The following is a 12,973-nucleotide window of genomic DNA, read 5'->3' on the forward strand; positions in this document are numbered from 1 at the left end:
CCCTTACCTCAGATTCTATACCCTAATTCTATTTAACTTAGTGTCCTTTTATTTTTTTTTAAAGATTTTATTTATTTATTCGACAGAGATAGAGACAGCAGCGAGAGAGGGAACACAAGCAGGGGGAGTGGGAGAGGAAGAAGCAGACTCATAGTGGAAGAGCCTGATGTGGGGCTCGATCCCATAACGCCGGGATCACGCCCTGAGCCGAAGGCAGACGCTTAACCGCTGTGCTACCCAGGCGCCGCCTTAGTGTCCTTTTAAACATGCTGTTCCCTTCACCTGAAATTCCCTTTTCTCCCTTCTTTATCTAACATCTATTGATCCTTCAAGTAGGCATTGCTTACCTTTTCCAGGAATCCTTCACTGATGCCCCCAAGATGGACCAAATGTCCTGCTTGCTTCCAAAGGGGTTGAGCGATTGATACCTAATTTTCCTATTGAATCATATTACATGGTACAGACACCTTAGTTTAACCCTCAGATTCCCACAACTTACCTATAAACTCTTTTGAGGGTAGAGATGGAGCTAACAGCTAACAAAATGTCTAGAACAGTCTAGACTTTCAAGAAATGTTCAATATAAAAAAATGAATGGGGTACTGTAGGTTACGGCAAGGGAACTAGACCTAGAAGTGTTAGTACAGTACAGTAATTAAGACAGAGGGCTCAAGTCAACGTTTTACATTGGTATTACAGCCTCCCCGCTCCTTTGCATGTTATGTAACAACTCGTTGCCTGGATTTCCCCATTAGTAAAATTAGAGTAACAATTGTACTTGGCTCATAGGCCTGCTGTGAGGATCAAATTTAAAATTTTGACATATTGTTCATTACTTTTTGCATTAAATTTGTAAAATATCGCATTAAAATAGTATTTATCTTAGCCAATGAGTTTCTGGTGTCCCTTTAATTTTTTCACTCCGGTAGAGTACCTCATTCACTTCACTCTAGTCCTCACTTTGTTCACACTTTATATGCTTGACAAATATTAGCAGCGTTCAATAAACATTTGTTGAATTTATTTATCTCCCTATATTTTCAAATATGCAGTAAAGTGAACAAATATTAAGTGTATTGCTGAGCTCCCTAATTGTTCAGAACATTATGCTTCGCAGCAAAGGGTGTCTTTTCACCCTTAAGCATCCAACAAAAAGTTCGTTAAGTCTCCCTTTCCGTGTTTTCCGCAGCTCCCTTCCCCAGGCTCTCTTTCGCCCCTGTCAGTCTCAAGAGATTTCCTAGACAAAACCAGTCCAAATCATCAAACTTGAAAAAATATTTTCCTATAGGACAGCCTATGACGTCAAGCCCCTCGGTAAATCCCAGGGGACCCTCCAACGGAGGCCGCCATCTTCCATACGGCGGCATTGCGTCTCGCGCATGCGCTTCTGTTTGCGAGGCTGCAAAGAAGAAGATTTTATCCCTTCTCGGCACCCTTACGTCGCGGGGCATTGGTGTCAAGATTTACGCGACGTCCGTTTCTTGCTGGACGTGGGAAGGCGAGGAGGTGATGATGTTGCACTATCCAGAGGGCTTTAATTTTAGGGCTGGGGGCTGATTGTTCAAAATCTCCGAGGTGCTGGGGTGGGTATATTACCCACTTTACGAGAAGAGACTAGAGTGCGCTCGGGGGCGTGTTTATAGTGTAAGTGGGTACGTGTCTTTGATACTGGTTTAAGGGGACCTAAACCATCCTTTTCCGAGAATTTCACGCTTCCGCCTTGCTCTTTTTGAAAGGCGTTTTCAGAGAGGCGGATCGCCTAGATTTTAGATTGATTCAGGCTCTGCCACCGACTTGCTGTAGTCCTTGGGCCCCCTTCCGAGTCTCAGTATCTTCATCTATAAATTGAAGAGTAGACAAAGCCTTTATTAAGTCACCTTTCAGTTCTGAATGGTATTACATGTCCGAGCCACAAAGTTTTGGGGGTTAAATATCGTTGGCCCCATTTTATAAGGAGGACATTGAGTCCCAGGTTTGATGACTCCCTCAAGATTGCCCAGAAAACTTTTAGAGATTTCAGACAGACATTGAGACTAGAAGATTACGCTGTAACTCTACGACCACTACTCCTTTGTGTATTTCTGTATCATCAGTTCCTGAAACTGGCCTATATAGCAGCTACTCAAAAAGTTTGAATGGATGAATGAATCTTTTGATATCAAGGAGACAAGCAGATCTGTTGTTTCTCTGCCACTCTAATGTGTTAACAATGTAACACTTCTCTAGGTGTTTCTTCTGCTTTACTTGACTGGGGACTCTGAAACCAGTTCTGTTGTCTTCAACTTAATCGGACACCATGGAGGCACCTCCAGTCACCATGATGCCTGTCACTGGAGGCACCATTAATATGATGGAGTACTTGCTGCAGGGTAAGTGAACCAGGCAACTTAGATGACCTGTTTTCCTCTTTCTGTTCATCATCTGGGGGGAGGAGAGGCCGTTATACAAAGGCAGCCTGCATGATTTCTGGCATTCAGTAGACAGCAACTTTTAAAAAAAAATTTAAACATTAATTATGGTCACAAACACATAACATTCAATTAAGTGTACAATTCAGTAGTGTTAATTATATTCACGTCATTGTATAACTGATCTCTAGAACTTTTTCATCTTGCAGAACTGAAACTCTGTACCCTTTAAACACTAATTGCTCCTTTCCCCTCCCCTCAGCCCTTGGCAACCACCTTTCTGCTTTGTTTTTTATTTTGACTACTCCAGATATTTCATATGAGTGGAATCATACAGTGGTTGTCTTTTTATGACTGACTTCTTTTATTAGCATAATGTCCTTAAGGTTCATCCCTATTGTAGCATGTGACAGGATCCCCTTTTTATTTTTTATTTTTATTTTTTTTTTAAGATTTTATTTATTTCTTTGACAGAGATAGAGACAGCCAGCGAGAGAGGGAACACAAGCAGGGGGAGTGGGAGAGGAAGAAGCAGGCTCATAGTGGAAGAGCCTGATGTGGGGCTCGATCCCAGAACGCCGGGATCACGCCCTGAGCCGAAGGCAGATGCTTAACCGCTGTGCCACCCAGGCGCCCCGAGGATCCCCCTTTTTAAAGCTGAATAACATTTCATTTTGTGTATATACTACATTTTCTTTATCTACTCATCTGTCATTTGGGTTGTTTTTGCCTCTTGGTTATCGTGAATATTGCTGTAGCAAACATGGGTGTGCAAATATCTCTTCAAGATCCTGCTTTGAGGGGCCCCCTGCGTGGCTCAGTTGGTTGAGCGTCTGCCTTTGGCTCAGGCCGTGATCTCAGAGTCCTGGGATGGAGACCCACATTGGGCTCCCTACTCAGTGGCAAGTCTGCTCCTCCCTCTCTCTCTGCCCCTCCCCCCAGCTTCTGCTCTCTCTCTCACTCTCAAATAAATAAAATCTTAAAAAAAAAAAAAAAAAAGACCTGCTTTGAATTTTTGATATATGCCCAGAAGTGGGATGACTGGATCATATAATTCTATGATACTGTTATTAGCTCTGTCGTATAGATCAGGAAGCAGGTTAAGTGGGGTGCCTGGGTGGCTCAGGTCATGATTCCAGGGTCCTGAGATCATGCCCCGAGTCAGGCTCCCATGCTCAGCAGGGAGTCTGCTTCTCCCTCTCCCTCTACCCCTCCACCCCTCACTCATCCTCGCTCTCTTTCTCTCTCTCTCTCTCAAATAAATAAAATCTTTAAAATAAAATAAAAAGAATGTAAATTAAAAAAAAAAAAAAAAAGAAATAGGTAAAGTGAGTTGCCCAGATGAAAAAACTCAAGATCCAGAGAGGGTAGTGATTTTCAGGAGATCATATACTGTTTTGTGGAAGAGTTTAGACTTTAATTCAGATCATCCCTTTAGTAACTTAATATGAACAACATGATGTTATTAATTTTCACTTCTTAAGCTACCTCTCCTTCAGCCTTTCCCAACCGAGTAAGTGCCAGTGTCATTCACCAATTGCATGAACCAAGCATTTAGGAGTCAGTCACTGTTTTTCACTTTACCCCCACATCAAGTCCATCTCTAAGTCCTATTCATTTTACTTCCAACATATATTTTAAATAAGTATTTTTTCCGCCTGCAGTGCCACACCCGGTTTATCATCCCCCACTTGAACTACTTCAGTAAACTTTTACTTGTTACATTGTTTCCACTTCTGATTATCTCTGTCCCCACACCAACAGGTAGTCATCTTTTTATTTTTGTATTTATAATTGGTGGGTTTTTTTTATTTTTTTTTATTTATTTGACACAGAGAGAGAGAGAGAGAGAGACAGCAAGCACAGGCAGGGGGAGCAGCAGGCAAGGGAGAAGCAGGCTCCCTCCTGAGCAGGGAGCCTGACGGGCTCAATCCCAGGACCCTGGGATCATGACCTGAGCCAAAGGCAGACACTTAACTGACTGAGCCGCCCAGGCATCCCTATTATTGGTATTTTTTTAAGTAAACTTTGTGCCCCCAATGTGGGTCTTGAACTCAGGACCTGCAGATCAAGAGTTGGATGCTCGTAGTGCCTGGGTGGCTCAGTTGGTTGAGTGTCCAACTGCTGATTTCGGTTCACGTCCTGATCTCAGGGTCACGGGATCAAGCCCCGTGTCAGGCTCTGTAAGTCTGATTCTTTCCCTCTCCCTCGCCCTTCTCCATGTGTGCTCTCTCTCAAATAAATAAATCTTAAAACAACACAAAACAAAAAAAGGAGTTGCAGGCTCTGCCAACTGAGCCTGGTAACAATGTAACACTTCTCCAGGTGTTTCTTGTGCTTTATTGACTGGGGACTCCAAAACCAGTTCTGTTGTCTTCAACTTAGGCACCATGAAGGCACCTGCAGTCACCATGATCACTGTCACTAGAGACACTATTAATATGATGGAGTGCCTGCTGCAGGGGACCTACCAGGCATCCCCAGTAGACATCTTTTTTTTTTTTTTAAGATTTTATTTATTTATTTGACAGAGAGAGACAGCCAGCGAGAGGGAACACAAGCAGGGGGAGTGGGAGAGGAAGAAGCAGGCTCCTAGCAGAGGAGACTGATTTGGGGCTCGATCCCATAACGCCGGGATCACGCCCTGAGCCAAAGGCAGACGCTTAACGACTGCGCCACCCAGGCACCCCCCCCACCAGTAGACATCTTTTTAAATAATTGTTTTATTATTTAAAAATTCAAACATAGAGACTAATATAGTAAAGAGTCCATTTCCATCGTCTAGATTTCAGTTTGTATCATTTTGCCATATTTGCTTCTTTTTTCTTTTGCTGTTTTTTTTTTAAGTTTGTTTTCTTTTTAAGAGAGGGAGGGATGGGAGGGTGGCAGAGGGAGAGGGAGAGAGAGAATCTTAAGCAGGCTCCACTCCCAGCACAGAGCCCAACACAGGACTTAATCTCACAACCCTGAGATCATGACTTAAGCCGAAATCAAGAGTTGGACGCTTAACTGACTGAGCCCCCAGGCGCCCCTTAAGACTGTATATTTAAGTAATCTCTACACCCAACGTTGGGCTCAAACTTACAACCCCGAGATCAAGAGTCATGCTCTACCGACGGAGCCAACCAGGTGCCCCTCTTGCTGTTCTTAAAGAAAATTTCTGACCTCATAACATTTTACTGCTAAGGTCTTCAGTATGCATCTCTAAAAAACAAGGATATTTTTCTTCGTAACCTTAATACCATCATTATTATCTTAAGAAAATTAATAATATATTTTAATGTCACCTAACATCTAGTCCATATTCAAAAGTTTCTCCCCAGTTGTCCCCAAAATGTATTTTGTAAACAGGATACAATCAAGTATCATGCATTACATTGGATAATTGTACCTCTTCAGTCTCTTTGAATTTGAACCGGTCTCCCCTCAGCTACACTTTTTTTCCCCTCATGACCATGTCTTGTTGAGTCCATACCAGTTTTCGTGGAATAATCCTTTGAAAATGTAAATCCAGTCATGTCTTTCCCTGTTTTGTTGAAAATAAAGTGTGGCGCACATAGATGCCGAGTGACCTTTGGATAAAATACCGCCTTCACCACGGACTGTATGTCAGGCCTCCACTGCTGTGGCCCAGGCCAAATCCTCACTTCAGTCTCATCTTCCTTCTTGCTCACGGCACTTCAGGCACCCTGATACCTTTCCGTTTTCTTTAACTGCCCAGGCCCGTTCCTGCCTCTGTGCCCTAGCACTTGATGATCCCTCTGGCCCAGTACTTTTCTCTAGCTCTTCAAATGACCATCTCATTTTCATCCTTCAGGTTTCAGCTCAGTTGCATCCCCTTAGGGAGACCTTCTCTGACTCCAGCCCCTCAGAGAGGTCTTCTCTTCTCCACCCCCACCAATTGCTCTCTATCCCATCTCCCTTCTATTTCCTTGTATTTCTGTTTGTTTACTAACTTATTTTTTGTTTCCCCTACTGAATTGTAATCTCCATTAGGGCATGGACCCCTACTTCCTAACATAATGCCTAGAACAGCATTCAAGAATATAGGTTGAATGAACCAACACTCACAAAGCTCCTCAAATGTTTGAGGAATGGGGTCGCCTGGGTGGCTCAGTCTGTTACGTTTGCCTTCAGCTCAGGTCATGATCCCAGGGTCCTGGGATCAAGCCCTGCATTGGGCTCCCTGTGGGAGCCTGCTTCTCCCTCTCCCTCTGCCTGCCGCTCCCCCTGCTTGTACTCTCTCTCTCCCTGTCCAATAAATAAATAACATCTTTAAAAAAAAAAGTTTGAAGAATGAACAAACACATGTCTGATACTGTCCTGAATGTAGGGTACAATGTATTGAATGTAGGACTTGTTCCCTGCTCCCATGATCTTCTGTCCTGTTATTACTGGGATCTGATCTGTTGTTTTTCCTACAATGCTCCCCATTTCCAAAAATTCAGTCCTTTGAGTCTCACTATCAATATTTACTATAGTAACAATGTTAACAAATTTATTCAGTATGTATTTGAATATGTTCCTAGCACTGGAGTATCAGCAATGGAGGAAGAAAGATGAATAAAGTATCAATATACAATTGATATATTGAAAGATGGCTAGAGAATCGAGGTGATAATGCTAAAGAAAACTAAGCAGGGAAGTGGAAAGAGATTGGAGGGAGATGTGCTGTCTTATATAGGGTGATCAGAAAAGATCTCTCTGATAAAGTGACACTTGAGAAAGACCTGAAGAAACTGATAGGGTGAGGCATGCAGATACTGGTGAGAAAAATTTTCTGTGTGTAGGGACTAAGGGAAGAGGCTCTGAAGAGAAATACTTTATCATATACTTGGCATTTTCAGGAAATACTAGGAAGATCACTGTGGCTGGAGAAAGTGATCTAGGGAGATAGTAGAAGTAAATGCTGTTGGACTGGTAGCAGAGACTACAATGTTCCGTGCCTTGTAGACGCTGGTAAAGACTTCGGGATTTATTCTCAATGACACAGGAAGGGTCGTTTTGGGATTTATTCTGAATGACACATTGAAGGGTTCTGAGCAGTGAAGTGTCATTTTCTGCCTTATATTCTAAAAAGACCACTTGGCTGTTGTGGAGAAGAGAAGAAGCAGGCAAGGGCAGAAGCAGACTATTGCAAAAGCTATGAAGGAAACTTGGACTAGATGGAAATGAATGAGAAGTGAGAAGTGGTTGGATTCTGCATTATTTTAAAAATATGGATTGGGTGTAAGATATGGGGGAAAGAAAGGCGTCAGGGTGATTCTGTGGTTTGGAGCCTGGGCGACTGGAAGCAGAGCGTTTCCATTTACCGTGATGGAGAAGACTGCAGGAGGAATAAGATTATGGAGGAAAAGCCAGCAGCCGGATCCTGAACGTATGAAGGCGAAGATGTCTGTTATGCATCCGAGTGGAGAAGCTGAGGAGACAGTCGGACGGCTATATGAGTCTGTAGTTTATGAGGTAAACACGGAGTCCTCAGGGCATAAGTGATATTTAAAGCCATAGCACCAAATTAGGTCACCTTGGGAGGAAGAGAGTGTTGATAAGGAGGACGAGGATTGAGTCCTGGGATCCTCCAGTATTTAGGCAAGATGAGAAAAACCCAGCAAAGTCGACTTAAAAGGAATGGTCAGTGCGTTAGGTGAAGAGCAAGAGAAGAGCTGTGTCCCAGAGGCCAAGGGAAGAATAGATTTCAAGGTGGGTTTCATCTAACAACCATGCCGGATGCTGCTAGGAGGGTGAATAAGATGAGACCAAAAATCAGCGTATTTCTCTGGAGCATTTCATTCTCTTTTACTTAAATATGTTACATAAAAAGGAAATGTTATAATCTACAGATGGAAAGCTTGTGTTGCTGGAAATAGAAGATAATTTTTCGAAAAAATGACAGGGGTATTATTATTATTATTATTATAGATAGGTACTGTTGTTCAAGCCTCTGAGCCCAGAGCCCGCTGGCAATTAGCATGTAGGGAAGGCCTAAAGACTTTCTAGTACGAACGTAAGACAATGCAAAAAACTGAAAGGGGCTTAACTTTCTCATAATGTTACCCAATACCTCGGCAGCATAACCCCTCTGAAATCTCACATATTGGACCTATGCTTTACAAACACTGCACTAACCTGTTTTGGTTTTTCACTTAAGTTTTTTCAATCTTTTGCTAATCCCGGTACCCAAAATGAAAGATGGGACTCAACAGTGCTCTTTCCTTCTTCAGGAAGTGTTCTAGATCACAGTTTGGAAAGCCTCATCCACCGCCTTCGTGGTTTGTGCGACAACATGGAACCCGAGACTTTCCTTGACCATGAGATGGTATTCCTGCTTAAGGGCCAGCAGGCTAGTCCATTTGTTCTAAGGGCCCGGCGTTCTATGGATAGGGGAGGAGCGCCCTGGCATCTGCGCTACCTGGGACAGCCGGAAATGGGAGACAAGAACCGCCACGCCCTGGTGCGAAATTGTGTAGACATTGCCACATCTGAGAACCTCACTGACTTCTTGATGGAAATGGGCTTCCGCATGGACCATGAGTTTGTCGCCAAGGGTCACTTGTTCCGTAAGGGTATCATGAAGATTATGGTGTACAAGATCTTCCGCATCCTGGTGCCTGGAAACACAGACAGCACCGAGGCCTTGTCACTTTCCTATCTTGTGGAGCTAAGTGTCGTCGCACCAGCTGGGCAGGACATGGTCTCTGATGACATGAGGAACTTTGCCGAGCAGCTGAAACCTCTGGTTCACCTAGAGAAAATAGACCCCAAGAGGCTCATGTGACTAAGACAGTCTGTCTGCCACTGGGGCCTGTCCTCACCTGTTACAAAAAAGAAGATGTTATAAATGCCCCATTTCACCACTGCCAGCCAGGCATTCTTCCCCAGAAAGGAGGGCGTTGAGGACTTCGCTGGTTCTTTACACTGTTTTCCCCATGTGGCAAGTTCACCTTTGTGACAGCCTTTCCAAATTAAAGGCTTAGGATAACATGAAGAATCTGTCCAGTCCCTCTGTATATAGTGGGGGAAACTGGAATAAATTAGCTTTTAGAAAGGAAAATCTTTTAATTGTTTTGCTGTTTGTGTATAAGGTTTATAAAGTAGAGACTTCGAGCTTATATTGTGCGGTAATAAAGGCTATGAAGAGAAACATCTGTGGCTCCAATTCCTTATCACCCTGCTAATTTGGGGTGGATTCTCTACCAGTTGGAACAAAAAAAAAATGACAGTTTTTAGTTTTAATTCAGAACATTAGGCTATAGTGTCCTTCTCTAAAAACACAAAACTTCATTTAAATAGGGAAATTTAGGCAGAGATTAATTAGCTTTCCCTGGGCTATCCAAATGCTAATTAGCAGAGATGGCATGTAAATATTGATAATTATAATTGCTATGTGTATCCCATCATGTGGATTTTCCATAACTTAACTGATTCTCCTACTTCGGGATTTTTAGTTTGTTCCCAGTTTTTGGCTTTTATAAACATCCTCTAGGGGCGCCTGGGTGGCTCAATGTGTTGAGCATCTGACTCTTGGTTTCGGCCCAGGTTGTGATCTTAGGGTCATGGGATTGAGCCCCGCGTAGGGCTCCATGCTGGGTGCAGAATCTGCTTGAGATTCTCTCTCTCCTCTGCCCTTTCCCCTGCCCCCATGCCCGCTTGCTCTCTAAGATAAATCGATAAAAATCTTTTTAAAAAAGAAAAAAACAGGCGCCTGGGTGGCTCAGTCGTTAAGCGTCTGCTTTCAGCCCAGGGTGTGATCCCGGGGTCCTGGGATTGAGCCCCACATCGGGCTCCCTGCTCCGCTGGGAGCCTGCTTCTTCCTCTCCCACTCCCCTTGCTGTGTTCCCTCTCTCGCTGGCTGTGTCTCTCTCTGTCAAATAAATAAATAAAATCTTAAAAAAAGAAAAAAATCCTGTAATGCTAGTGTTTTTAATAAAATCATTGTTGACATCTATGACTATTCTTTAGGATAAATTCTAGGGAACTGCTGAGTCAAAGAGTATGCACTATTTTAAGACTTATGCCATGCATTGCCAAATGCCTTCCAGAAACGTCCCAGTTTTCACTCCTACCAGCTGTAAATGAGGTTCCAAAAAATGTTGCCAAAACTGGGTGTGACTATGAAAACTTGATGGTAAATGGTAGTTTGAATTTTCTTTTTTTTTTTTAATTTTATTTTTTATGTAAGCTTTGTGCCCAATGTGGGGCTTGAACTCACAACCCCAAGATCAAGAGCTGTCTACTCTACTGACTGAGCCAGCCAAGTGCCCCAAGTTTTCTTTTTCTTTTTTTTTTTTTTTTTAAGATTTTATTTGTCTTTTTGAGAAAGAGAGAGATTGAGCGAACGAGCTGGAGGGAGGGGCAGAGGGAGAGGGAGAAGCAGATGCCCTACTGAGCAGGGAACCCGACATGGGGCTTGATCCCAGGACCCCGAGATCATGACCTGAGCTGAAGGCAGATGCCCAACCAATTGAAACACCCAGGCATCCCTCAAGTTTTCTTTTTAAAATACTCATCAGTGAGGTTAAATTTTTTTGTTTATTGGACATTCTTTTTCTTATGTGACTTGCCTTTTCTTCATTATTGTTCATCTTATCTGTTAATTTATAAAGAGCTTTTATAAAAATGTTTCCCATCTATCATTTGAATTTAATATTTTTCTTTCTTTGAGAGAGTGAACACGAGTGGGGGAAGAGGCAGAGGAAGAGGAGGGGGAAAGAGAGAGGGAGAAGTAGAGGGAGAGGGAGAAGCAGCCCAACGGGGGGGGGAGGGGCTTGATTCCAGAGCCCCGAGATCATGACCTGAGCCAAAGTTAGACACTTAACCAACTGAGCCACCCAGGTGCCCTAATATTTTTCTCTTTTTAAGTAACAGTTCTTAGTGGAATAAATGGCTTGCTCATTTTAATGCTTCTAGAGTTTTTAATACACTGCAGAGAGTTTGGTTTGCTAAAAATTTTAGGTTATTCAAAATTTTCATTTTTTTCTGGAATCTCCACTTACATCACACCCCCGTTGAGCTACATCGGACAAATCAGGTCTCTTTAGCGTTACTTGAAAGATTATATGAATATTCTGTTAGGATGCTTTGGGCTACAAGTAACAGAAAAGCCACCCAAAGCTGCCTTAAAGAGTAAGGATGGAATTATCTCACATGATGATAAATTCTAGGATGGGGTGGCTTCCAAGTTGGTGAGCTGATTATTTCTCTGGCTGTGGGATCCTGTTCTTGGCTTCCCCCGAATGTTTTCAAGATCGCTTTCCCCACCCCCTCAGTTGCAGATTGCATAAATGGGTAAATCCTGTTCCTTTCTTCATAACATATTAGCATAATGATTCAGGCAAGGTCCCTTCCGGTGTTGTACTCTTCCCCTTTGTTCCTAAACTCTACCCTCGTTCCTACTATGCTGTAGACACCCATTCTGATAATGTTTGATGTACGTCTATGATGCCTGTCTTGTAGTGTGTAGAGATACGAACATACTTCACACAAATGATACTGTGCTATAAATGTTCCTTTTTTAACTTTTTATAAATAATGTTGCTTTTGTGATATGCCCTTATGCCATATACAAACCTACCTCTATAATTTCCAACTTGCATATACTTTCATATTAACAGGAATATTAATGCTTGAGTAGTGCTTAACTCTGGCAGGTGCTTTAAATGGTTTTAACTCACATAGTTCTCACAATAGCCCTCTGAGCTAGACATTATTAACTCCATTTTATAGATGAGGATGAGACAAAGAATTTACTCGAATTTTCTATTTCCGTTGTTCAAAGTCAGATTTAGTAAATGGGGGAGCCTGCATTTCCACTCTTTCGCTACAGAATCCAGGCACATCCCCACTTTGCATCCATCCCTGTCTTCCACCCATTCGTCCCTTGAGGATGGAAACCTAGATTGCCCTCAACACTCTATTACCATAAAAAGTATTGCAAGAAGCAAATTTGTGGATTGAGGTGGAATGTTCCTGTGAGCTCGCTTGAGTTTGCCAAACGTTGCTAGATATCTTTTCAGAATGGCTGTGCTATTTCACATTCCTATCACCAGTGCACAGGAACTCATACCCACGTCGTCTTTCTAGTTTGTGCTAATTTGGAGGATGCCAAGCGGCAGCTCCTGGCTGTTTTGATTTGCATTCCTCTGGTTATAATCAAATTTGAGCCTTTTTAAATATCCTTTTTTTATATGTGACATTGTATAGACTTAGTATGTGAAGCTAAGGTATCTATATCCTTTCCCTGTTTTTCTGTCTGGTTTCCCATCTTGTTAGTTGGGAGGAATTACACGTATATTCTAGACATTCCGTGGTTGTTTTAAACATCCCAGTTCCTTCTCCCAGTCTGTCACCTTCCTGTTAACTTTGTCTGTGATGTGATGTTGTTAGTTAAGCAGATGCCCTAAATTTTGACCTTATGATTTGGAGTCTCGTTTAAGAAGTCTTTATTTACTCGGAGGTAACAGTTTTTCCTTTTTAGTTTTATACTTTTAATTTCTGACATTTAGGTCTTTAATTGGAATCCACCTTTAACATAGTTTCAAGTAAAAATCCAGATTTTTTTTCTTCAT

At 42.5% G+C, this 12,973-nt stretch overlaps 1 protein-coding gene across 5 annotated transcripts in view; it reads left to right on the plus strand.

Moving 5' to 3' along the window:
• Positions 1-1,443: 1,443 nt before the first annotated feature.
• Positions 1,444-12,973, plus strand: part of LOC103666490 (mediator of RNA polymerase II transcription subunit 18) — a 133,950-nt gene continuing 122,420 nt past the window's right edge. The window contains exons 1-3 of one of the 5 annotated variants that reach the window (XM_008694523.2): positions 1,513-1,652; positions 2,227-2,369; positions 8,630-9,549. In XM_008694523.2, coding sequence (XP_008692745.1) covers positions 2,297-2,369; positions 8,630-9,183 — 627 coding nt within the window. In that variant the 5' untranslated portion in view covers positions 1,513-1,652; positions 2,227-2,296 and the 3' untranslated portion in view covers positions 9,184-9,549. Of the gene's footprint in view, positions 1,653-2,226; positions 2,370-8,629; positions 9,550-12,973 lie in introns of those variants that run through there. The other 4 variants (XM_040619111.1, XM_040619110.1, XM_040619109.1 and 1 more) reach the window with 4 other exon arrangements.

The sequence above is a fragment of the Ursus maritimus genome, unplaced genomic scaffold, assembly GCF_017311325.1.
Source record: "Ursus maritimus isolate PB19 unplaced genomic scaffold, ASM1731132v1 scaffold_32, whole genome shotgun sequence".
NCBI lineage: Eukaryota > Metazoa > Chordata > Mammalia > Carnivora > Ursidae > Ursus > Ursus maritimus.